The sequence below is a fragment of the Aspergillus flavus genome, chromosome 2 (assembly GCF_009017415.1).
Source record: "Aspergillus flavus chromosome 2, complete sequence".
NCBI classification, from domain to species: Eukaryota; Fungi; Ascomycota; class Eurotiomycetes; order Eurotiales; family Aspergillaceae; genus Aspergillus; species Aspergillus flavus.
Window position 1 is genome coordinate 4,810,000 of NC_092409.1, and position 24,847 is coordinate 4,834,846.

The following is a 24,847-nucleotide window of genomic DNA, read 5'->3' on the forward strand; positions in this document are numbered from 1 at the left end:
ATGTTCCACAGGAGTGACAGGAAGATTTATTATGATATGCATTTGCTATGCAACCGAGTCTAACTGTATTTACAGTGGACGCTAACGCTTCTTGGCACAGGTCATCAGGTCTCCACCGCCCAAAACACTGAATTCCCTCAGGGAGCATACGCTAGATTACTTAGTCCAACTCCATACAGTCTCCGCTCTCCAATTCTCAACTGATGGTAAACACTCACTCGTAGTGAGAACGAGAATTAGCGACACAAGATGCCTCCGAAGTCCGCGAAACCAACCAGCGATGAGCTTCTCGCTCAATTTGACGACCTAGGGGTCGACTCGACCGCGGACCAGCCTACCTCCAAGCCAGCTACAACAGCTACCACGGCGCAAACTGAAGACGATATTCTTGCCGAACTTGATAACCTAGCCTCCCAGCGTCCTAGCAGTGGACCCGGTACCCCACGTCTATCGACAAATGAGCCCAGGCCGGCCATCAAATCCCCTAAACCTGCTGCAACTACCCCCTCAACTGGACGTTCTAGTGAGGACAAACCCGCGCCCCGTAAGTCCACGGAGAGTGTCCGGGTTTCATTTGCAGTAAACAAAGATACGGATGTACAGCCATCCAAGACCGAGAAACCAGCAGCCAAAGAGCCCGCCTCAAGCGGTGGTGGTGGTGGATGGTGGGGAGGCCTTTTCGCAACTGCGACTGCGACCGCCAGTGCTGCAATGAAGCAGGCCGAGGCGGCCGTGAAGGAAATTCAACAGAATGAAGAAGCACAGAAATGGGCTCAGCAGGTGAAAGGAAATGTCGGTGCTCTGAAAGACTTCGGTATGTATCGTCCGTATACAGCTAGCACAATTTTCTGCTAACGAATGTTATCAAGGTGGTGAGCTTCGAAGCATGGCAATCCCTACGTTTACCAATCTTATCCACACTCTTGCGCCCCCGATCTCGTCCCATGAACGCCTTCAAATCCACGTCACTCACGACATCTCGGGTTACCCGGCCATTGATCCACTTGTTTACGCTGTCTTCGCTCGCGTGATGTCCCAGGTAGAAGGTGGGGATCTTCTTGTGATTCAACGGGGTCAAGAATCTGCGCCAAAACGGGGGTTAGATATAACAGGTAGTCAGTCTACCCCTGGCTGGCGCGATGGCCCGTGGTGGCGCACAGTGCTGCCTGGAACCCCTCGCAGTATCTCGGCTGTGCGTGGCTCTGTTGAGGCCAGCAAGCTCGCTCGTGCAAGCGCAGAGTCTTACGCTACCGAGTTCTTCTCTGCAAAGGGTGGAGTTGAAGAAGCTGCGAAACAAGCTAGCCAGGTTCTCAGCGAATCCAACCCCGTCCGGAGCAGTGATATTTTCCTTGCCATCCAGGCTATCAGCCAATCCTCCTCCACCGAGCAGTTCCAGGCTGGCCCAACCACCGACCAGACCCCGCCGGGCGTGGTTGATGTCCCCAGCGCTACAGAAGAGGAAGTGACCTTCGCTCTCTACCTCCATGACCCCATTCACGGCATCGCCTTCCACACCATCTCCCAGGCTGTCCCACAGAAATGGATCGACTGGCTTGATGCAGCTGTCCCAGCCACTGAAGACACTACAGCCGATGACATGTGGCACCGAGCCCCTGTTCCGGAAGACATTGCTGAGATCATTGAAAGTGGCGGCGTCGACCCTCGTGAATGGGCTGCTGAATGGATCGAAGAAGCGCTCACTTTAGCTATCGGTGTTGTGGCGCAACGCTATGTCGCTCGGAGAATGGGTGTTGGTGAGGCGGGAGCTGGAAAGGGCAAGATGCGTGCTGAGCAGGCTTCAGTCGTGGAAAGCGGTGCAGGAGAGGTGGCGCGGGCGCTCTAGGGTTGTTTCGTTCCATACCTGTCTTCTTCCAGTTGTTCTACTTGCGAGTGCTATTATTAAAGACCACGATCAGATGATACTCTAATGCCGTTTTCTTCCTTGTTCTTCTGTGTTGTTTGTCTGCGTTTCCTTAATACAGTCATGCCCACCAGAACTAATTTGCAAATACATTTGCCGCCTAAGGCGTACATATTCCTCACCGAGCTCCCGGTCCCAATTATGTATAAAAATCATCAAGCGATGCAACAAAAGCATATATGCGACAGCCGGACGTTCTCCCAATGCAATGATTGAATCCAACAGTGAAGTCTCTGGCGCTATAAGCCGAACGAGAGTCTTCGCGGGTATCTAGTTATCTCATCATCTCATTTTTGTTCAATCCTCATATCAATCATCAAGATTAATCGGCCCCTCCAGATCAGGGACATGCCAGAAATTGGCACGAAGAGCCGTAACACTAAGACAAGTCAGCTCTTATCCAAAGTCACTCTCACAGAAGAAAAGCGGGAAGATCAATGTCATACCTTGTATCACCATTCAACACCGTATGCGCATCCGTCCCCTCCCGACTCGACTGCAGTGTCTTCTTCATCTCCGATAACTCCGCAGCCCAGGTAAAATCAATCTCCTTGAAATGTGACCCGCTCGTCCCGTTGACGGCGGTCTCAGTGTGTCCATTCACCTTCTTGTCCGCGGTCACTTCTCCATACATACAACCCCGCGGCCAGTAGTAGGGCAAGGCCTCCGTCCAGCGCACAGGTCTGCTCTCCACGTCCTCCCGCATCGGCACGTTCAGATTATATAGCTCAACATCCGCATGCCAATGCTCGTACAGGTAATTGACAACCTTCACGGCATGTCTCGCCGCTGCGCGGATAATCTCATCCGGCTGGGGATCTTTACTTCCGAAGGAGATGGCGATGGCGCGCTTGCTGCAGGTGGCCGCCTCGAGGGCGCCACCGACCGTTCCAGACGAGAGATTGTATACGGTCGAGGCATTGCGACCATGGTTCGGGCCGGAGATGACTAGATCGACGGGGGGACGATCCTGGAAGAGGTTGAACAGGCCCAATTGGACGCAGCTGGCCGGGGTGCCGTTTCGGATGACCACCCATTCGGGCTGGGTCTCGGTGTCTGCGGAGTCGGCAGTTTCATCCCACGTTCCGTCGTCCCGGAAGGCAGAGGGGGGTACGTAGGTTGCCTTCAGGGAGGCTTCTATCAGGTGGGCTTTGCCGATCCAGGATCGCGAGGCGGCGGGAATGGCTACGGAGACCAGGTGGCCTGCGTCTTGGAGGGCGTTGACGAATGGGCGAATGTAGGGCGAGAGACGCTTCGAGGGCGGTCCATCATCGTTCACCACCTATTTTCTTGCACATCCGCGGGGGGTTCTGGTTAGTTTCTTGTCCTATTTGCTCTCCGGTTTGGGTTGGTTGCATTGAATCTTTTTTCTTTTCAATGATTTGTCCGCAGTGGTCTTGTGACGGGGGTGAGCCATTGGGGGGGGAAAGGCGACAAGGTTAAAAGTTCCATACCAAGATATGCATGTTGAAGGTAGTTTGGTCTGTCGATCTATAGGGCTTGGCGGAGGGAGGAAAAAAGTGGTGATGAAATCGGGATTCCGTCGGAGCTTCTTTTTGGAACTACAATTCTTGAACAGCTTTGGATCTTCTTCTTCTGGTTCCGCGTTGGCATGCGCATAGTATTTATAGGGCAGACTCTGCTGGATAAGAATTGAGCCTGGAGGGCCATTTTTCATTACTGCATACCCCGACTACTACCGAAGACATACCGGGGAAAGTAGTCTCCAAAGTGGTCACGGTGAAGATGTTGGAGCTGCGGGGAGTTCCATCTCGGAATGTGGTATGGTATCTTGGTCATGACCGAGACCGTACCACCCAGAGGGACACATATAACTAGATGAATAGCGAAAGATTACCGTACGCAGGGGTACAGAACCAGACCACGGGTATCCCAAAAAGAGGCTGCGGTGAAGAGTCCATCGCACTCGTGGAGAACGACAATGTCACCGTCCGCAAATAACGGTTAGTGAGCAGCTGGAAAACTAATCAGAGCCGCGGCAATGGAAATTCTCGAATGGTCAGATGGTCTCTATCGGAAGACTCTGTCTCAGAACCATCAGGTGACGTGGGAGAGGGGCCGGGTTGGGTGATGTTTATATACTCCTGCATATCGTCCTTTGTTCCAGATGGGGATTGTCAGCACAATCGACGGTATATATGCGATACACAATGCTAGACTGATATGGACTCGACCCGGAAGGGACACATCTTTTGTGTCCTTCTAGGGTTTGTTCGCCGGGCGTTGTGTTCTTCTTGAGATCTTGTCTCACATCACTAGTCCGATCTCAATTGCGGTACGGAGTACTGTATGTACATTCTTGGGGATGCAGCAATCAGTGATAAGATATGATTTGGCCAACAAGCGCCCTCCCTGCCCCAGAATACTTATAATTGACTGTTAAGGGCTATATGCATGAATGCATATTGGCGTCTGTTAAGGGCTTCAGCGTTCGTGTGATGCCTTCCTGGATAGGTCTAGCGCCTGGAGACCTTGGAAGCGACGTTTAATGATTCATTGATATCCACCGAGTGAGGATCCAGGTTTTGCTTCAGGAGAAAATCAGGAGACGCTGGATTCGAAGTCAGAGTTTTCTTAGCCAGTGATTGAGTTCAACAAGCCTCCCCATCATCTTTTCTCTGGGTAGACAGAGAGAGATATTAAACTATATCAATTGCAGGGATACTTTTCTAGATATATATCAATCTTCCTGGGCGAACTGGAAGGTTCACGTGGACCTTATTTTATTACTCCTCCGCAGTGGGAGTTATTGCCATGTGTACGGTATATGCAATGTGTTAATTTTGTTTGTCCTTTACTTTGTTCTCGCATCGTGAGGCGACTTTGGACCCGGTGGAAAGAGGATCATGATCATCTAAAATAGGCTGAGGTTGAAACCTTGTGGACCCATCCCAAGAGGACACCAGAAAGGGTCCTTCTAGAATAGCGTGATCCCTGTTCATGATTGACTGACTGCAGATGATTTTACTTAGTGTTGTTCAAACAATGATAATCGGTTGTTGATTCCTTTTCTTATTCTTTTTTTTTTTTTTTTTTCTTTTTTTCTTTTTGTTGCATTTCCAACCACGATAGCGGGTCAGGGTTTGGATGCGCGAGTCAGAAAGCCGAACCAAGGGCACATGGGGCAATGCACGACGGACACCGAACGCCCCGTTCCACCATTCCTCGTTTTCCATGAGATGATTCCGTCGCGTAATCCCAGTCTTGTCATCTTTAAGGCCCTCCTCAATGCGCTCTAGTCTCGATAAACTAGTGGCTTCTTTGGCCTCGCTATCGAACCAACCAACCAGAAAGAGGATGCGGATCAGTCGGATGCAGCGGTGGTACAGAAATTAAAAAAGAAATTTAGATTATAGTAGCAGATGGAGTCCAGTCAACCTACTGGACTAGCCAGTCTGACTAGTACTGTGTAGGACGGAGTACAGGAAATCATCTCAGCGTTGCTGGACGATCACCGCGCATTAATCAATCCCGTGTCGGTGCCTGTCGATGATCTTTTCCCCTCCTCAAAGTCAGAGCGAGAGAATTAAGAACTGATACTTTCTATATAACCGCTTGCAGGACTTTTGATCTGAAGTACAAATAAAAAAGGAACCTTCCCCCCAACCGCATTTCCTGGAATCAACCAGCCAAAAGTGAAACGTGGTGAAAGCACACAATCAGCCTTTGGTCTGTGCGGGCCTGAACTTATCAGTTTTAGTACCGGAAGGCCGATCGCCGCAAAATCTTTGGTGGGGAAACAAGTCAGCGCATTCGAATTTCTACCATCCCAAGTCACACCATCATCTTTTCATCATCTCACCTCTATCGCCTTCTTGCCGTCTTCCGAAAAGAGTCATATCGTCCGCTATTTATTGATTCCGCGTCGCTGTCGGTGCTCTTGGTTGTTGCGAGAGTCTCCGTCCCTGAACCACGACGCATCCCCAACAACACACGCGCCAAGGCCTTGTCAGCTCCCTCGAGGTCAACCACATCTCTCCCTTTTTCCCCCCCCCGACTCCGATTCCCCTGTATGGACTGCGGGAGTACTGGTACGGCTGCGGGCATTGACCCCAAAATTCTGGATAATTGGCAAACCGACGCTACTTTTTCGATCTCTCCGTGGGAACATCCGCCATACGAGCAGCCGCTAGAGTGGGACAACAGCCAAGACTCGACCCAGGACGATGCTGATATCGTCGAGTTGAATGCCCTTCATGGGTCTCTGGCGAAAAACCATTCCAATGCCGCCTATTTAGATCAATCCTGTGGTTTCCGCAGTGGTGAGAGCAGGTGCGGTCCCCCTCACCCTTTCCATCCCCTGCATCAAGCTGATGGGTTTGCCCTGATAGCAAGACTACCTCACCGGAGAAATTTAGTATCCCTGATGGACCGATCGAGGGCACAGTCAGCGGCACCGTCAGTCCGAGAACCTTGCCATCCTCGGCCGACGATAACTTCCAGCTGGATGAGTCATGGCCACATTATCAACTGTTCAACGCCATGACCGCTGGAATCCCCATGGAAGCACCGCCGCTCCTCTATCCCTACAGCAAAGAACCCGCCACCTCCAACACCGTCATTGTCGATGATGTTGGGGAGCTCGCACAGGGACATGGGATGCCTGACATCCCATCGGAGCACTTTTTGGCGTTTCAGGGCATGCCTCAGCCCTTCACTTTTGATACCCCGGACGTGTGGACGGAGCCTTCTACTAACCCTTCCCCCGAGAGCATGGCGAATCACACAACCACAGCGTCGATTTCACTGGGATCGGAACTGCCAAACAAGGAAACGAACCCAGTCCGCGATTTTCAGACCCCTTTGAGGTCCCTTGAATCGCGCTGGCTTGACAGTCTGGAGTCTCAACTTCCCTCGAACATGACTTCGCCCGCCTCACTGTCAACTATTCCGCAGGGCCCAGGATTTTTCAAAGAAGAAAAACCGGGACAGGATGGTTTTCAGTATAAGTCGGAGAGTTCGTCGGTGTCTGGTGACTTCTCTACTGGTGTATATGAATGCTCCTATTCTGCGACGAGCGATGATGCCCCGGCATTTGCTGAGCGACAGCTGGACGAAGAAGATCCTTGGAAGGGCGTCCAGAAGGATGAGCCTGAGATGGCGCAGCCCCTTCAGAGCGCGACGGCTTTTATGGTGAGCGAGACGCCGTCAGAGTCATTCTTTGTTTCGGTCCCGTCACGATCTCGGGCATCATCGTCGGCAGCACAACGGTCGACCGCTCGACCACAGGCGCTCGCACTGCAGTCGGTTGCAACGGTTCGGAAACGTAAACAGCGCGGCTCGAACCATTCTTTGGATCTCGGCCAGCCCAAGCCTCTGCAAATTGTACAAGAGGATGGTCAGGGCGGATCCATCGCTTCAGCGGACTTCGTATCCCCGCCACGCGGGGCGCGACGTAAAGGACCTCTGAGTATGGTCGGTCGGGCAAACGCTGGATTGCGAAGGAAGAACAAGGACACCTGCGTGCAGTGTCGTCTGAACAAGCGAAAGGTATGTTTCCCTGGGATCACTCTTTTAACTCGTAGTGAGTACTAATGAGACTGGAATAGTGTGACGGAAACGCTCCATGCGATGCTTGTCGTCCTACGCTCCACGAGCAACCATGTGCACGGGCGTGCTTTGCAAACATTGTGGAGTATGGAACATGCAACTATGTCTGTATGTAAACTCTTTTTGTCGTCAATTTGGCTATATACTAATTCACCTAGCTCAACGAGCCGTCAACCATCCTACATTGGATAGGACAGGCCGTGTCCGGATGGATATTCCGGTAGAGTTCGACTTGAACGATCTCATATCTTTCCTCGGTGAACGGCAAGGACGATTCAACATCCGTGCCAGCCAAGCCTGGGGTTCTCTATATGTTCTTGACCTGGGAGAAACTTACAAATTCCTGAGGAGCTTGAGCGATTATAATGGCAACTCTCGGTCGAACTTCCTCGAGTTCATCGACCGACGGATAGTCGAATCGAAAGATAAGTCGAAGAACTGGCTGACCTGTGTCAAAGACTGTGACCCAGTGAACAATTTCTATGTGAGTACCACAATCGCCTTGTCATGTGAATGAGACCACTGACGCTCTTTCACCGCAGACCTTACTCTCACGTTGGAACAACATGCCCAGTCGTGCGAGCTATAGTTTTGTTCCTCTCCACCCAGGAGCCCAAGAAAGGCCAATGGATATCCATAATACGGAAGATCGACGCGAGATTCTCCTAGCGGCGCAGCTCTCCCGCATTGTGTGCCGGATGCTGGAGGTTGAAGGATTCCGAAAGTTGGAACGAGACTTCTACAACATCAAATGGAAGCAGATCTCTCAGGAGACGCACTTGCGTTTCCTAAACGAGCTAGGGAATATTCTCCTCACACTTCGCTGGCGAGTTTCCTGGTGGAAGCGCCTTGGAGACGGTGGCCAAGAGCCCGACCCAAGCAAGCAGCACTATGTGGATCGGGTCGACCTGCTCTGTAGGATCCTTTATGTTTATTACACCTGCGTGTTGGCTAAGCTACCTTCCTGGTGCGCTGCCGATGTTCCCAAGGGGGTGTGGTCTACATACGCCGATACCGATAATGCGGTCTGGGATGACTTCCCAGTAGATCCTACCGATGAAGGTTTCCAGCGATGGATCGATAGGGGCAAGGAGCTGGTCGAACAGGCTGGTGCCCCGAATGGTACCTCCAAAATCGTACACTAGACGATGCGATAAAAAACCAAAAAAGGCGAAATCAGTGGTGGATTGGCACGGAAACAAGATTTGAGATACCCTTTACAGCGTCTTTATCATTCGATTAACATATTTTCTTTTTTTTTCCCTTTATCTATCTAATTTCCTTGCCTGGCGTTGTCTCAGTTTTATGATTTACGATGATTCGGTGATTTATCTTGGGCTACGATTTTATAGATCGCGTGTATGTATGTGCCTACAGATAGTACATACTTTCTTTCCCGTGAAGTACATAGCAGATAGACATAGACCCTAGACCGTCCGGTTCAACACAGGTCTCCTTCTCTATGCGCCATAGCATTCACTCAACCACAGTTCAACAGGGTATCTATAATATCATTACTCGTATCGCTATAGTATACTCGAACAAACCGCACCCAACCATTGTCATATCAAATCTGACAAGCCCATCTCAAGTCCAAGAATAACATGCCTAGGAACTGCGAAAGAATCCACCACACCACGTTCAAAACATTTATTTCCCACCCTTATTCCCATTCTCTTTCTTCTTATCCTTCTTCCCCCCAGCAAGCAACTCCAAATGTCCCGCCTTCTGCGCAAGATTCCGCTCCGTCTTCGAGATCAACCCAGCCGTAAGTTTCTATAAAAGGAAAAGAAAGACCGCGTCAGCAAATCCTACTCTCACACACTTCCCCATCACCCACCACCATAGAAAAGAAACCAAAAAAAGAGAAAGACAAACCTTCGTCATCTTCTGCTGCTTAATCAACGACTGTTTCTTAGGAGCAATCTGCCTCGGACCCGGCTTTGGACCCAGAGCACGCGGCCTAAATTTCAACCAAATCAGCCTCTTGCGCAATACTACATATCATATCATCCGGGATCACATCGCAGTTACTCCCACAAGAAGGTCCCATTTGACCTCACTGCGATAAGAAAGATTTGTAGAGGAGAACTGTAGCGTACCGTTTCGGGCCCGTACCGGCCTTCTTCTTTAGGGAGCCTTGGACCATCTTGTTCTTAGGTGTTTTTGGGAGGTTTAGGGGATGGATTGGGAATGTACTGCCTGCAGCACCGTGAGTTGTGGGTTGTTTTGGAGTTTTTTTTGCTTGATGGTTGGAAAATCCTTATCGGGACTTTATCTGTCACGTGAGGGGTTTACTTTTTGGGGGTTGCGGGTGGGGGGGCTTGGCTTTTGTTCTTATGTTGTATGGGGATTATTATGGTTTTTGTTTTTTCAGGCTCTGGGAGGTGGAGAAGGATTTCTTTCTCGTTAAGTGGTAGGATTATGGGGCTTAATAGTTATATTAACCAACCAATCAATCAAAATTCATTAACCTGATAGAGCCGAACTATTGAAACGTTTAGCTATGGCGTAATAGTGATATACTACTGTGTACTCTACTGTCCGGGATTAAGTGGGAGTGGAATGACTAGGATGATCGAAATTTCGAAAACATATGCCATTAGATAAAAGAAAATGCTAAATCATGTCCATGGAAAGAATACATGAGAAGTTCATTACATGAAGAGAAGGTATCAAGTGAGCTCAAGCCATCGACTCGAGTAGTGGGGCGTGTTTATGGTCCGATAAAACACACCTAGGTGAGGTGTAACGAAAAGATGATATTACTATCTGCTGGAAGGCAAGCCTTCGGAGAATAAAAATTCATAGGAATTCTTGTGTACAAGACTGGGCTGGTCTAAGATCGCCAGGCGCTTAGAAAGCGAGGACAGCAAGAACACCAGCGGCGGCAGCACCGAAGCTGATGGCGTTGCGGTCAGCACCGCTGGTGAACAGAGGAACACCAGGGGTGGTGCTGGAGGCAGTGCCAGAGGGAGCAGAGGAGCTGCGCAGGGTGGTGGGGAGGTAGGGGGTGTTGGTGGGAGAGACGACAGGGACGCTAACACCGCCAGTGCCCCAGGAGTGAGACTGAGCAGGAGGAGGGATGACAGGAGCGCTGGTGGAAGCGGTAGGAGCGGCAGTAGCGGGAGCGGTCTCAGTCTCGGGGCAGATAGTAGTGGTGATCTCGTAAGTCACGTAAGAGGTGGCGGAAGAAGAAGCACCGGGGTTGGCAGCGGTCGAGGTGGGAACCTCAGGAGCAGCAGAGGAGGAAGAAGAAGCGCCGTTAGGGTTGGAGATACCGAACTGGGTGGAGTACTGGTACTGGCCAGTTCCCTCGACGACCAGGAGGAGACCGTAGTGGGTGACATCGGCCTCAAGGCTGGTGCTGGGAGTCCATTCGAACTTGCCGTTGTTGGGGATCTGCTCGGCAATAGTCTCGAGAGTCTGCATGTTCGTGCTCTCGCCACGGAGAAGGACCAGAGAGACGGTGCCCTCGGTGGTAGGACCCCAGGTGATGGCGTAGGGCTTGCCAACGGGCACGGCCTCGTTCAGACCGGGAGTGTAGATGGGGTTGCCAGTAGGACCCTGGCTGTAGTCAGGGTCGGTGTGGGCAGTAGCCAGAGCCGCGAGGGCAGTGAGAGCACCGAAGATGGAGAAACGCATTTTTGCTTTCTTTATTTTAATTGGTCAGATATCGACGTGAAAAGATAGAGTGACCTCGAGGTGGTGCGCAAGAGCTGGAAAGCTGTGAAGCTGTAGATCAAGGAGTGACTGGAGTGGGATGTAGTGTCTGAGACAAAAGAATGACTGGTGTGCGAAAAGAACGACAACACTGAAGGAAGGAAAAGAAGAAGAGAAAGGAAGGATGAGAGGAGGGGAGAAGGGGAATAAAAAGGAATCCAGCGGAGAGTCACAGCAGCTAAGCCTTGGGGTGGCCTTGTCACTGACCCCTTGGGAAGGGAAATCCTGCGTCTTCTTGCGGCTCATTTCAGCGACAGTGGGGCCATAAGAAATGAAATCAAGATGGAGTACAAGAGTTTCCGTCCAATCCTGACGGGCGCGTGCCTGGCATTCGTTGAGACATCCTAAACTGTGGAATGCTGGACGCTAACGTCGCCTTCCTCCGAATGTTCAGGCTCCTGAGAGGAATCGAGGATGTTACCTCACTGGACCGGACGGCCGTTCTGACTGGCTTGTCGCAATTTTAGTGAATGCTAGTTCAACAAGATCTTGGATAAACTAACAAGAACTTTGTGAACAGGCCTGAACTCTGGGACGTTCCCTTAACCTCATGATTGGCGGATGATGGGTTCAGTGTCCAGCAATTAGGAAGCACTAACAATAGGAGACTTGACGAAAGTGCATCAGAGAGGGGCGGAAAATGTAGACCCTCCCCTCCTTGAGTCTTGTGGATCTTTCGCCATTTTGGTTAGGGTCGTTAGTATCAAAAACTAAGGACTAACGGTGCCGAGCTTATGAAGTATATCACAGCCCTCCTTGTGCACCCTGGAAAGCCACAATGCATGGTCGTGGGAGAGGCGTTGGTGCAGTATCTCGTCGAATTTTTTTACTTTTTCCTTTTCCTTGTTTAATTCAGAATCAGGAATGTGGCATGTCAAACTGCCAGAGAACGATGTGGAGTTTGTTTTGTCGAGGAATGAATCGGCATAAATTCTGATCGACAGAGAAAAAAAAAACCAACACAACGCGGGGGGCGTGATTAATTCTTGGCCTTCAGGCACCCAACAAATGGGGCGTGACTTCTTCCCTTTCAGCCTCTCCGCCGTAGATACAGTACGGAGTACCGAGTACATACAGTCAACATACCGCGTACATACAGACAGGAAGTACCTTGCCTTCATCCCTGTCTCATTCTAACTTCCGGAAAATGTCCGAAACTTTCAACTTTAACACGATCAAATACGATGGGATCGTGTTCATCCTCCAGTTCATCCTCCATTTTCTGTCCATTTCTCGTGGGCGAGTGGTTTCTTTTTCACATCAATTAATTTCCACTACCTTCGTATCTTTCACAGGAATTGTTCTCTCTCTATTCCAGACGTCAGATGAGATGAGATGGGCGCCACAAGGCTGTGTCGGTCATCTTTTAGCCGCCAGAGAATGAGATTTTTAATTTTAATTGTCGGAGTAATCAAACTAAGTACGTATCTCGTGTCCACTCTCAAGAGGGGAGTGAAAGGGTAAAAAAATTAATATTAACAATCATAATGAACAGTGGATAATTTTACTCTGCATTATTGTCCCCCACCTACATACACAGTGTGCTGTCACGACTTCACCACACAGTTGCCGATCAATTTGTCTCACAAATCTTGTGTTTGAGACTTGAAAGGGCCCCTGACTCTGATCCTGATCCTTGCGATAAGCCGATACTGATAATCATAACGGATCCCCGCAAACAGAGAAGATCGCAACTTGGGATAAACTGTATGAAGTCATCCCGTGTCTTTTCTCGGGAGGGATGTTCGTTGGCTTTGTCGCTCATTTCTTGTTCCTGACTTGGTCGGTGGAGCCGACCGACGCTTCTTCTGCCACTAACGTCGTTCCAACGGGCTGACATTTTGATTGCACGTTTAATTACGGTGCACCCCGAGGGAAATTACCCAATGGCTCAAAAAACCAACCATGTCAGGTACAAAGCCAACTCATTGGAAAAGGAAAAAGTAAAAATCTCCGAAGTAAAATCGCCGCAACCCAGACTCCGTGGCCAAGCCAGGCACCGGACCCTGTGACTCAGGTCGGTCCAATCCGAAAGGCTGGAAGATGTCCGTTGTCGCTGCAAAGTGCTACAGTGTCACTGGCCATGTGCCATAGACTGCAGTGGCGTCGGAGACTAGTGCAGGTGTCTCGGAAGCTGATTGCTGAGCGCATGGTGCCTATCTACTAACTAGTTCTGCCTAACCCATGGTTCAGCCGGGGTGGAGTTCGCCGGGGCTAAAATTAACATGAACAGGTCAGTGGTACGAGAGCCAAGCATGGCCTCTATGGCTGGTTGTTGGAGTTGGATTTATCCAATGTCTGACTTGCACTGCCCGTCAGCTATCTTTAGCTTGGATGCAAATTCCATGGCTGGTGTATTTGGTGGTGAATTTCTGGTGGATTAACTATGATGTCTAGTGCACGGCCGTATACCGAAAAAGGTACTTGCGCTCTTTCCATTTGGAAATAGCGGTCAAAATTGGGACCATGACATCCGAAAGCACACTGAAATACCGAAGATGGCATTCGTGCTTTCGAGACGGCCGATGCAACCTTACAAAATCGCTTCCCAGCTCCTTCTTCGGAAATTAGCGTGCTGATTGGTAATTTCTCGTTTTGATCAGGTCTAGATGCGGTGCTACTCGTGAGACAGGCCCGGAACTATTGAAATTGGCTTCTTGGATGGAATGGGATATCTTATAGTGGACGACAATTCCGAATGGATATCTAATTTGGTACCTGGGGCACGGATAAATGGTACCTTTCGGGGAACCAGCGAATGTCTCAGAGGTATCTACTGCACCCAGGTAACTGTCTTGGTTTGCAACCATTCATCGTACGCGGCGGGTCCTCCGAACCGGCCATACCCGCTGCTTTTCCATCCACCGTGTGGCAAGACCGGTTCGTCGTGCACGGTAAGGGAGTTGATGTGGACAGCCCTAAAAGTTCATCAGCAAGTGCCACGAGTAACTCGTGCGAGGGGTACTCACCCAGATTCAATCTGCTTGGCTACCCGTAGTCCCCGGAAGAGATTGTCTGTGAAAACTGCAGATGTGAGGCCGTATTCGGTGTCATTAGCCAGCGCCACGGCGTCTTCTTCAGTGTCGACGACCATCAGGGAAACGGTAGGGCCGAATGATTCTGCAGAATAGAGGTCCATGTCCTTGGTGACATTGCCCACGATCACAGGCCGCAGGCTATTGCCGGACGCCTCAGAGTCATTGCGTTCTCCATAAACAAGCTCGGCACCCTTCGAAAGCGCATCGGACACCAACTGCTTATTTTTCTTGACTGCAGGGGATGCTACAAGAACTGGTGCCGGTGTGTGTTTCCCGAATACTTTCTCGGATGCATCTGCCAGCATGGTGCGGAATCGGTCTGCGACGGATTGCTGCACGATGATGCGCTCGGTGGACATGCAGATTTGACCGGACTAAATCGTGTCAACGACACTAGTGACGACCATCAGACAAGTGCACTTACATGCATGAATGCTCCAAGACTGCAACACATGGCGGCCCTCTCCAGGTTGGCATCATCTAATACAATAGCTGACGCCTTGCCGCCCAGTTCGAGGACAACGGGCTTCACATATTTGCCGGCGGTTGATGCAATGATTGATCCTACTTGAGTGCTGCCGGTAAAGCTGATTTTGCGAACGGCTGGATGGGCAATAAGAGCAGTGGTAACAGGCGCTGCATCAGAGGGTCGGTGGTAGACCACATTGAGACACCCTGCGGGAAGACCAGCTTCCCGGAAGATATCGCCAATAGCCCAGAAACACTTGGGGGACAGTTCAGAGCCCTTTAAAATTGCTGTATTGCCTGCGGCAAGGGGAAGAGCGATGGCGCGGGTCCCAAGTATATAGGGAGCATTCCTACATGCAGATGGTTAGTAACGATAACCCGAACCTCTGTGCTGATCGATGGGAAGTCCATACCATGGTGCAATTCCCAAGACCACACCATAAGGCTCTTTAAAGACCATCGCACACTCTCCCTCTTCGGACACCGATGGGACTGAACCCTCGATGGACGGAATCCGTGCGGCGAAATCCTTGATGAATCCCGCACCCAGCTCGAATGTCTTCTCCACGAACATTCTGCCCGCGCCTGTCTCCTCCATTTGATACTTGATCAACTCCTCCCTTCGGGAAAGCATAATGTCTGCCGCCCTCATCAGGATATCCCTGCGATCGTACGGCTTTGTCTTGCTCCACGCGGGGAAGGCTGCCTTCGCCGCCTCCACCGCACGGTTGACATCGTCAACGGACGCACTGGCACAGCGGTCAATGACTTCACCCGTCGCGGGGTTATGCACATCGAAGACAGTTTCCGTCACGAGCGATTCATTGTTAATGATGAGCGGGATTACCCCTTTGCTGTCCGTACCGTTTGCAGACATCCTTTTTTATTTTATGTTTTCTTTCCCCTTTCTGAATCAGCGACACCCGTGAAAAAGAATCGAATTACTCTCAGTCAAGTGAACGGCTTTATAAAGGAACTAAAGTAGGGTAGCGAGGGGGGAGAGGTGTATTATATACAAAAGGGGAAGAAGGGCGGGAGAGCAAAGGATGATCACAGACCGACGGCGCCACCATAAAAGCCATAAAAGACAGACGGTTCGCAATAAGCATACCCGTTGGAGACACTTCTGCAGCTGCTAAAGTGAGGGGAGAGAATTTCGGTAACTTTCCCGGCAGTGGAGCCGAGCCTGTGCAACTCCCGGTCAAGGGAGACGACGATCTGGAGCCTTCTTCGGGGCTCGTTGTGGGTGTTACAGCCTTCTCATTCGCTCCTGGGTGTGGTACACTTTGCAGCCCAATTGGGAATTTGAAAGTTCGTCTACCTCGCGGAACGTGATGGTCACTACTTGTCTTTGTTCATTTCGTCTTCTCCACTGCAGATAAGATTCACAGGGATGCAGGAAGACAGCCAATCCAACTCCACTCTCGGGGACGATCCTGGCTGTTTATGCATGACAACACCATCAAGTTATCAACACTGTCCGACTATGACTCGTTTCTTTTTGTTCCGATACCCTTGATGTCTGCGCTGCTGGCCAGGATGATGTTCGAGGCACGTCACTGACATACAGTAGGCTATGCATGATTGGAGAACTGCATTGGAATGCGGCCACGGTGGGGTTGGACACAGCAGTCGGGTCCAATCACAACTTGCTTCCACTGCATGGTTCATTATGCCCAATTTGCCGCCATGCTGCTCCACGGTGTCTCCTGTAAGGTACCCCGACCCTGCGGTAACCCCCGTAAATCCCTAAATCCGAGAGAGCGATTGGGGTATTCCTGTGAGTTCCGTTGGTCGTTACCAAAAATTGCTTATTCCGTAAAACCGAGGTGGGTCTTCCAGACCAATAATGTTGGCAATAAGATGATCTCCAGAAGCGTTTTCTGATATATTGACGCCCCTGGACTCGGGAGTCGGGAATCGGGACCTCCCACTGAAAAGATGTCCGTTCAGGTGATCTGCGGTATCCCGTGATTTCACCAGAAAGTACGGAGTGGCTGCGTCGTATAATCTATGTATCTCTTCTGCCTACAACATGTTTGGAATAACAACCAACTTGCTAGAAAATCCTATCAGAGTATTGCGGGTGTCGTCAAAGTTTTCTCTGTCCCCCAAAAAGAGAAGAAAAAAAAATCCCTCATCTCCTTCGGCAATCTCCAGCTGTCATTGTCTTGGCCCAATAATTGATATCAATAAAAACTTAATCTGAAAAAGGTTGAATCCTGACAACTTGTCTTGCTGACTGCTGCAGTTGACTGTGGATAACCGTGGATCTACCACCGTGCATCGAATTCTCTTCTCAACGTCCACTCAAAGTTCTTCGAAACTTCGTCGGGGACCTTGTTGCACGCGACGTACCTGCCCGAACCTTGGATATCCTCTTTCTCCTGATGATTCGGGCTTCAAGTAAAGTTTGACTTGCCTTCCCATGGCTTTGGCGGTTCCAATTTCGATCTCGATTGCTGTATCTATGGAATGATCTTCTCTCTCTGTTTGGACTCTGTAGGGCAGAGGAAGGTTGGGAGCGACGAAGGATCCACATCACACAACCACCAAATACTCATATGAAAAAACCGAAATCTGTCTGTTGCTTGCTTCTATGCTAAGTATGGATAGAGAGGGGATGCCATAGACCAGTAAGTGGATATCGTTGGATTATATATTGCAATAGATCAGAAAGCCCAAACACCCGCCATGCATGCTTCTAGACGAGCAAAAGCCCCGTCAACACTCTCGAAAAGAAATAAACAAAAGAGGAACCAAGAATAGAAAACGGAGAAAATCATCTAGTCCCTTACGCCAGCCATGCCTTTTGATCCCTGAATGCTTTCCTTGCCGTGGCGCATCATAATTTGCTTCCCAGATAAGCTTTCTCGACCGAGAACCAAATGATCGATCAATTACTTCCCAGCCCAGATCTTAGTCTCCGACGTCGACGCCGCCGAATTGCTCATGACCATATCCGCGAAGGGACACGCCGAGATCGTGGAGGGCGCAATGCTGGGTGCTATACTGGGGTTGCTGTGCACACTGGAGCGATCATCGTCGCTCGAGCTGGCGGATGTGCTGCTGCTGTCGCCCAGGATCTTCTTGTCGCCGAGGAATCCCTCTCGCTCGTCCAGGGTCATTTGCGACATCTCTTCGGCGTATTCTTCGCCGTCGCGGATCCGCCATTTGGCGATGAGGTCGTTCTGGATCCAGATGATTTTGCCGATGGCGCGGACCAGGGCCACCTTGCGCTGCAGCTGCAGACGCGGGTGTGACATCAGCGCTTCGGTGAAAATGTCTTGGATGAAGCCCAGGCAGGCGCCCATGTGAATGTATTCGATGTTGAGGGGGTGCATGCGTTCCTGTGCGGCGTGCATCATACTAATCAACCACGGTTAGACCTTGATATCAACACCGAAGGCAATGGTCACGAATGAGGAAACTCACCCCACTTTATTCAGATACCGCCAGAAGTCCGTCTGCGTGGGATCCGAGCAGAGCTTGGTCAAGTACCACCGGAGGAACATCTTCCGGCGCATGATCTGCGGACTCTCCTCATTGTAGAACTCCTCGATCGGTCTCTCGTCGCTAGTATCCCGTGTGTGGAAGGCCCGGGCCGTGATATCCTGTTCCAGGAGCTTCTTGTAGACGATGTTGACGACGGCGGGGATGAGAGCTTTGATGTACTTGGAGCCGGTTGTCAGGGCTTCGACGTCAGCTGACGGCGATGACCGCGTTAGCATTCGTTCACGACCAATGATTTGCACGAGATATAACATAACAACCGCAGAAGAGCATACCGGAATTGAAGTCCAGGAAGTCCTGGAGATAGTTGATGCGGGCTTCGAGGCGGGTGTAGATTGCCTTTCTGTCGACATGCTTTATAGGTCGACTGGAGTCGAAGTATAGTCCTTCCATTTTGGGCTGCTTGGAGTAGAGTAGGGGGGAGAGATGGATGATGTAAATGGGGGTTTGGTTTCCTTCGAAGGATTGAACTAAGAAGTGGGAGAGATCTCAGTGACGAACGCCTGGGGTTGGCTTGGAGTTATAGATGGGAGAGATAGAATTATAGTAGAAGAATCTAAGAAACGATGATGACTCAAGACCTGGAGGGAGACGTGAGGTATTGCATGATTATATAGATCTATGGAGACCTTGGTTCTCAGGATGAAAAAAATATATAATAATAATAATTAAGGATTAAATGAAAAAACAATAATAATTGAAAAAATAATTAATGACAGCAAAGCCAGGATAAGGGAGCATCTCCTCCACACGGAAAGCTCCCATGGTAGCCAAAGCGGGAAAAAAAGCGCTCACAGGCAGATCTTTTTACCCTAAGAGACAGAAAAGTCAAAAATACTGATAAATTCAGCTCTATTACGAGGCGCATGTCGTCAGGCCAGAGAAAAGAAAGGATCCCGAAGCCTGGCGATATTCCCTACCGAGGATAGCAATTTTTTTTTTTTTTTTCCCTCTTCCCCAGTGGTCTGATGCAGGGCCGCGCGACGGGGATACGAGTATGCCCTAGCATGTCTTTGCTATTTTTTCTTTTTTTCTTGTGATCCATTCCATGGGAAGGATCTTCCCTGTCTTCTCTCCGGAATGAGCGCCTATTCTCTTCATGAAACACGTGGTGTGGTGGGTCAGAGGATGTGCCTATTAATTTTCGTTTCGACGTGATTGGACTTGAGGATTGAAGCTGATCCTGATTTAGATATTCAGAGATGGGATTTATCGGAGATGGAGATGCGAATGACGTGCAGTTCACTTGTCTGATTCTCTGATGCTCGGCAGGATTGCATCCTGATTCCTGAGAATATCGGTCTACGATCCTCCTCGTCCTGTCCTTGTCCCACTCTATACCGACTCGGTATGAGGCCATCGAATGGCAGTTCCACTGAACGACCCCCTTTTACATGATGCGTAGCTCGCTTAATTGAAGTCTCGACGACTCTCGAGGCAATCTCTTTCTACCGACGACGTTCCCCATGTCTCACACCGTCTACGGGGCATTCCGTCCTGCTAGTTCAAATGTCAGACAGAAAAGGACGTTTGGATGGGACTCGTCCTAAACTAACGGACCCGAATGGTTCGGGTCCGATTCCCGACCGAGTCTAAAGGAGGAGCTTTTATATTAATTTGGTGGACTACTGCACATATCTAGTAGTTTATTCCGGTTAACCCTAAACGGTTTTCTTGCCAGGCTGACATCATCTCCCAGCGGTGTAGTTGTTTCAGAATCCTCCAGGAGGTCAATCGTATAAAATTAGCAGAGCTACGCGTGGCTATCGGGAGGAGAGAAGATATCTCAGCCTCGATCGTTGATATCTAACCGGTATAGAAGCCGTGGAAGGATTGGAAGAAAAGGAATAGGAATACGATCCCAGCCCGACCAGGGTCTCAACCAGGGATGCGAAGGGAGAAAAAAAGATGTCGTGTGATCGGAAAAGACAGCCAGAGGTCTTTCTCTCATTCCTCCCATCCACGGGTAAACTAAAGAGAAGTGGACCAAATGGGGTGATTTTTGACCCCATCGAAAGTTAATGCTGCTGTGGCCTGATTCTGGGGCTCTCCCGACCCCCGTGACTAACAACACGATACTCGTTCTGTCTTTCTCTGCATCTTCCGTGTTTTTTTCCATTAAGCGACCTGACCTCGGTTGAAGGTTTAAGGAACGCAATCAATTTTGTGATCTTTTTGACTTTGGTCATGTTCTCGAAGGATTCGCGGACAGTGGAAAGTCCCAATTGTTGTGCATTTAAACTCGCAGCGAGAGGTATATTAACCAACGAAGTTTGGTTGTGGCTTGTCAAATACGAACCTCTTCATTCGCCGGTTCCTTCGGTACCATGATCGGCATCATGGAGTCAATTCGAGAGGTAAGTTACAGGGAATGTGGAATTTCGTAATAGAAGGATATTCCTTTTTCTTTGCTTTGCTGTTTCGATTTATTCTTATTTTTATTTTTCTTCTCTAATCTCTTTTCTGGTCTTGACCTGCCCAAATGCCGACCACGATGGAGCACACATGCCAATCGACCTGCCCCATGAAGGCCCTGGTTAATCAAATTGGATGTGAGATGTGGCATTAGCCTGACACCTTCGGCTTCACTCCCGTAACCGATTTTGCCCGGGACGGACACCTAACGATTCTCGGATGTTAACGTCCCCGTTCGCTCCACTTAAAGCAGTTTGACAGATCCACCGGCGTCATCGTATCATTCGGCGTCGTCGTTAATTGCTCCTGCTCACCGAGGCTGCCTTCTGCTCCGCCGAGGAATGGCTGTCTAGGCCTTTGACGCGACAGGCAGTGGTTGGGACGATGCTCCACCGCGTATATGTCCAGCATCCGGACGAGTGCTTAACTTTTGTGCTCGTCTCTGGGAACCCGGAGGAGGATACGGAGGCATGTAAGACATTCCTGTATGCGTTGTTTATGCTGGAGAGATGTGTTTCCGCGCTAAATACACATTGTACCCTGAATCGTGAATCTCTGGATGGATCTACAATGCATCTCTACCAGACCTCCTTATAGATTCGTATTATAGAGCCCGTGCAGCATCCAGAGATCTAAAATCAAGTTATCTACATGATTCAGATAACAGAGAGCTCTATTGACCTGTTCCGGTGTCCAAACCGCCACATACTCTTGAACTCCCCGGTTCCCAGCCCAGACAAACCTACCATCACAGTGCACACAGGATACTCAACACTATTACCTATTTTAGCCTACAACAGCACCTCCCAATAACCCCATACAGGCCTCCCAAATCCTGACCCAGCCCTCAAAAACCCATCTAAACCCTAACTCAGGCAATTGATGCGAGCAACCCATCACCCTCTAACCCCAAACAAGAAATAGACTTGTCTCCCCCCACCCACACTACAACTAGGAGAATTAGCTCAAATCACCACAAAGTGGGTAAACAACCTCTCAAAGTCGAGATGTGTCATTAATCAGAGAAACCTCCAGCTACCAGATACAAGCCGTGAGTAGTCACTAGTCATCCTCTATGCAAAGTGGTCCATAAGTAGATCCGAGATGGGCAGTCACTTATCAGCTGTTCGGCCCCTCTCTGCCACCCATTTTTTTCTTTCTTGATATGCTCGGGACGGCAATGTGGAGTCTGCTGCATCTATGCGACGATATCTGCAGAACCCATGATCCAAGCTGCGGGCTAGTGGTCCATAGAACTAGACTCAGATTGTTCATTGGTTGGCAGGCGCTCGGTTGGGGTTAAGGAGGGTTATTGACCTATAGTGTATTAATTGGGTTAGGACCCTTAATTAGGTGGTCTTGGTGTTGTTTCTTTTTCCTTTTGTGGGATTTTGGTGGTTATCTCTGTCTTGACTGTGTAGGTATTTAGCTTGATTTATGGATGTTGGTTATTTTAAATTGCGTGTGTATACTCAGGTATAGTAAATTGTGATGGTGATCCCCGAATCTGGGAAAACTTGGCTTTATCTCTGCTGAGATTATTCTACTTGCATATCCTGGTCTGGCTCTCACAATCTATTCTCTGTTTCTTCAGAAATTCAGGTTAATTATCATGCTCATGCACGTAACCCTCAGGACAATCATAAAACCAATTCCTCCCCACCTACTAGTTCCAGATCTACATATACGACGTAGCACCACCGAACAATCTCCGCAGATCCCATTACAACCGAATACAAACTACTACCTGACTAAAATCATACACGCATAATAGTCATCGAAGGCTCACTTGCCGTCTGACTCTGCGAGGTACTACCCGAAGTCGAACACCAAGTCGTCATCGTAGCAGTTACCACTGTAGTATCATCTGGTTCACTCGTATTCACTGTAGATGTAGTGGAACATTGTGTCGTAATAGTCGTAGTCACCGTTATTGTCGAGGAAGCCTCAGGTGGTGGAGGCCCCGTTACGGTCCCGTGGCCGCCAGTTGGCCGAGAACTACTTTCTACTGGGCCTTTCGTGGACGGGGTAATTGGCGTGGAGCTGTTGGTGAAAGGAGGAGGAGGTAGAGTTGACTCTCCCGAGCCTGATGAAGACGAGTTCCCACCCTGAGTCGGGGCTGTTGTGGTAGTCATGAACGTGGGATTAGTCGGCACGGTTGTTGGGGGTGGAGATAGAGTCACAACTCTCGTTGTGGTTACTGTTGCCGTGGCGCAGGTGGATGAGGAGGGGTCCTCGCATTTAGTAACGAGCGTTGTGGTGGTTAGGGTCTTGTGCCAGGAGGTCCTCGTTGGCGGGTATAGTGTTATGTTGGACGAGGTTGTGGTATTTGTGCTAATTGGTGCGCATCCGGGGATGGGTGGTTTGGGTCGTATGTGGACGCAAACTTCGTAGTCCACGGGTAGGACCCTGCAGTCGTGTTCGCCCACGCGCACGTCGGGGTTCCATGCCAGGAAGTCGTCGACTGTGATACCGTTCTTTCGGGCGACGTCGTAGCAGTCGTCCTCACTAGAACAAACCAGCCTTGTTAGAATCTAATTGTGGGTATTGGGGTGATGCTGGATTACTGACTCGGATACGTGCCACCATTGGGTGCAGTTCTTGATCACATTTGGCTGGCGTGGGACGCTTGTTGGGAAAGCTGGGACAGGCGCCGTGCGTGTGGAAGGAGTACCAGGCACGGCGACACAGTACCAATTCCCATTCTATCAGGGACATTGAAGGTTAGTTGGCGCTATAATTTATTTCAATTTCAGGAAAGGGTATTCTTACGATAAGCCCTGTACATTTCTGGCCCACAGCAGGATTCCACGCCTTGAAGTCCTCCTCCGAGAATGTACCAAAAGAGAGTACAATATCGGAGCACGTCTCGGTCTGATTCCTCCACCACCAAGCCTTGCAGTTGCTGGTGATCCCGGTTTGAATGGGAGCCGGGGTTGTGGTGACGGTGAGTGGCATGGGCACGAACCCGCTGGGAAGGAGACAGTAATAGTAGTTAGGCAGTAGGCCCTTGCAGTCTGGACCAAGAGCCGGATTCCATTCATGAAGAAGCTTCTCCGGCATGTTATATTGTGATAAGATCTTGGAGCAGGAGTCTCCCTGGATAGCTACACGTTAGCAGGACAGAGTTGATAAGCGAGGTGGATAGTTCGAGTTGCTTACAGCGGTAGCATGATAGTATACTTGACATTTGCTGGGCATCCCTGACTGTGTTGGCGAAGGTGGGAGCTCAATGTCAGTGGTATTAGGGCAAACTGGAGGCGGCGACGTGTAAGGCGTAGGGTCCGGAATGACCACCGGGGTTGAACCAGTTGGATAGGTGATGCTGTAGCCAGCCGGCCTGACCATGACACATAAATAGTAACCCACGAGAGGGGCGTCGCAATCTTCCTGGAGGCCCGGATTCCACTCCAGTCTGTATATGATATTAGCTGCCCAACCTGTTCTAATGGCTTTGAGAGATTGGATTGACTCACAGATCTTCCTTCGACATCCACGAGCTGTAGAGGCTTGTAATGATGTCACAAGTATCACCGATCATGACCTCATGCCATTTGGTGCACGATGTGGGCTGGCCTGGCTGGGTTTTGGTAGGGGGCCATGCTGTCTCTGACGGAGGCGGAGGCGGAGTCCAGGTGGTAGTGGGATGATTAAACGTGTAGGTGGCCTTGCCTGTTGAGGTCCCATTGTCGCCTGGGGTAGAGATGATAGGCGTAGTCTTTGTGGTCTGTATAGACGTAGTCGTCGTGGAGCTGCCATCTGCGGTTGGGACCGTTGGAGTCGGTGTCTCGGTGGTGATAGCTGGCCCGACTCCAACGCAGTACGATGTATCTACCCAAAAATTCTTTTTACAGTCCTTAGAAACCGAGGGATTCCAACGAAAGAAGTCATCGGCGGAAATGCCATAATCACGCTGCACAGTGGAACAGTCGTCGTCCTTCTTCGCAGTGTACCATTTGTTGCAGTTGGGAGCGGTTCCTGGCAACGTTGGGTGAGAAGGATGAGCTTCCCAGGTGGTGCTCACAGCATTGGCAGAAGCTGTTATCACGGCGAGGAGGAGAGAAAGAGTCAGCTGAAAGGGTGCCATGGCCATCAATCTGGAGGGGAAAGAAATGTCTAGGCATAGTCTGGGAGAGAGAGGACTAGAGCTTAGGCGATATTTATAGAAAGGCATCCTTTGACGGTACATGAATGTTAG

At 50.1% G+C, this 24,847-nt stretch overlaps 9 protein-coding genes across 9 annotated transcripts; 2 read left to right on the forward strand and 7 right to left on the reverse strand.

The window, feature by feature from the left end:
• Positions 1–249: 249 nt before the first annotated feature.
• Positions 250–1,843, forward strand: F9C07_2213 (maintenance of telomere capping protein 1; the record flags this gene model as incomplete). The annotated part of the gene is made up of 2 exons (XM_041290132.1): positions 250–814; positions 870–1,843. The coding sequence occupies 2 exons, from the start codon at positions 250–252 to the stop codon at positions 1,841–1,843; spliced, it is 1,539 nt and encodes a 512-aa protein (XP_041143371.1).
• A 193-nt stretch (positions 1,844–2,036) lies between these two features.
• Positions 2,037–4,189, reverse strand: F9C07_1322601 (acid phosphatase). The gene is made up of 4 exons (XM_041290146.2): positions 4,025–4,189; positions 3,376–3,952; positions 2,368–3,203; positions 2,037–2,300 (listed from the first exon to the last, which is right to left on the reverse strand). The coding sequence occupies exons 2-4, from the start codon at positions 3,385–3,387 to the stop codon at positions 2,231–2,233; spliced, it is 918 nt and encodes a 305-aa protein (XP_041143372.1). The 5' UTR covers positions 3,388–3,952; positions 4,025–4,189; the 3' UTR covers positions 2,037–2,230.
• Positions 4,190–5,781: 1,592 nt separating this feature from the next.
• F9C07_2211 (uncharacterized protein) lies at positions 5,782–8,974 on the forward strand. The gene is made up of 5 exons (XM_041290133.2): positions 5,782–6,214; positions 6,274–7,432; positions 7,492–7,600; positions 7,651–7,976; positions 8,035–8,974. Exons 1-5 carry the CDS (start codon positions 5,955–5,957, stop codon positions 8,635–8,637), a joined length of 2,457 nt encoding a protein of 818 aa, XP_041143373.1. The 5' UTR covers positions 5,782–5,954; the 3' UTR covers positions 8,638–8,974.
• A 168-nt stretch (positions 8,975–9,142) lies between these two features.
• On the reverse strand, positions 9,143–9,641 carry F9C07_2210 (uncharacterized protein; the record flags this gene model as incomplete). Its single annotated transcript, XM_071509651.1, has 3 exons — positions 9,143–9,268; positions 9,371–9,455; positions 9,595–9,641. The coding sequence occupies 3 exons, from the start codon at positions 9,639–9,641 to the stop codon at positions 9,143–9,145; spliced, it is 258 nt and encodes an 85-aa protein (XP_071363980.1).
• A 707-nt stretch (positions 9,642–10,348) lies between these two features.
• F9C07_2209 (GPI anchored serine-threonine rich protein) lies at positions 10,349–11,137 on the reverse strand (the record flags this gene model as incomplete). The annotated part of the gene is made up of 1 exon (XM_041284924.1): positions 10,349–11,137. One exon carries the CDS (start codon positions 11,135–11,137, stop codon positions 10,349–10,351), a length of 789 nt encoding a protein of 262 aa, XP_041143375.1.
• Positions 11,138–12,788: 1,651 nt separating this feature from the next.
• F9C07_2208 (uncharacterized protein) lies at positions 12,789–13,055 on the reverse strand (the record flags this gene model as incomplete). Its single annotated transcript, XM_071509643.1, has 1 exon — positions 12,789–13,055. One exon carries the CDS (start codon positions 13,053–13,055, stop codon positions 12,789–12,791), a length of 267 nt encoding a protein of 88 aa, XP_071363981.1.
• A 933-nt stretch (positions 13,056–13,988) lies between these two features.
• On the reverse strand, positions 13,989–15,598 carry F9C07_2207 (putative vanillin dehydrogenase; the record flags this gene model as incomplete). Its single annotated transcript, XM_041290147.1, has 4 exons — positions 13,989–14,133; positions 14,185–14,627; positions 14,678–15,071; positions 15,135–15,598. 4 exons carry the CDS (start codon positions 15,596–15,598, stop codon positions 13,989–13,991), a joined length of 1,446 nt encoding a protein of 481 aa, XP_041143376.1.
• Positions 15,599–17,621: 2,023 nt separating this feature from the next.
• On the reverse strand, positions 17,622–18,627 carry F9C07_2206 (Protoglobin-domain-containing protein; the record flags this gene model as incomplete). The annotated part of the gene is made up of 3 exons (XM_041290148.1): positions 17,622–18,090; positions 18,157–18,427; positions 18,510–18,627. The coding sequence occupies 3 exons, from the start codon at positions 18,625–18,627 to the stop codon at positions 17,622–17,624; spliced, it is 858 nt and encodes a 285-aa protein (XP_041143377.1).
• A 3,779-nt stretch (positions 18,628–22,406) lies between these two features.
• On the reverse strand, positions 22,407–24,742 carry F9C07_2100476 (putative muramidase; the record flags this gene model as incomplete). Its single annotated transcript, XM_041284925.2, has 5 exons — positions 22,407–23,157; positions 23,221–23,354; positions 23,422–23,748; positions 23,812–24,064; positions 24,126–24,742. 5 exons carry the CDS (start codon positions 24,740–24,742, stop codon positions 22,407–22,409), a joined length of 2,082 nt encoding a protein of 693 aa, XP_041143378.1.
• Positions 24,743–24,847: the final 105 nt, after the last annotated feature.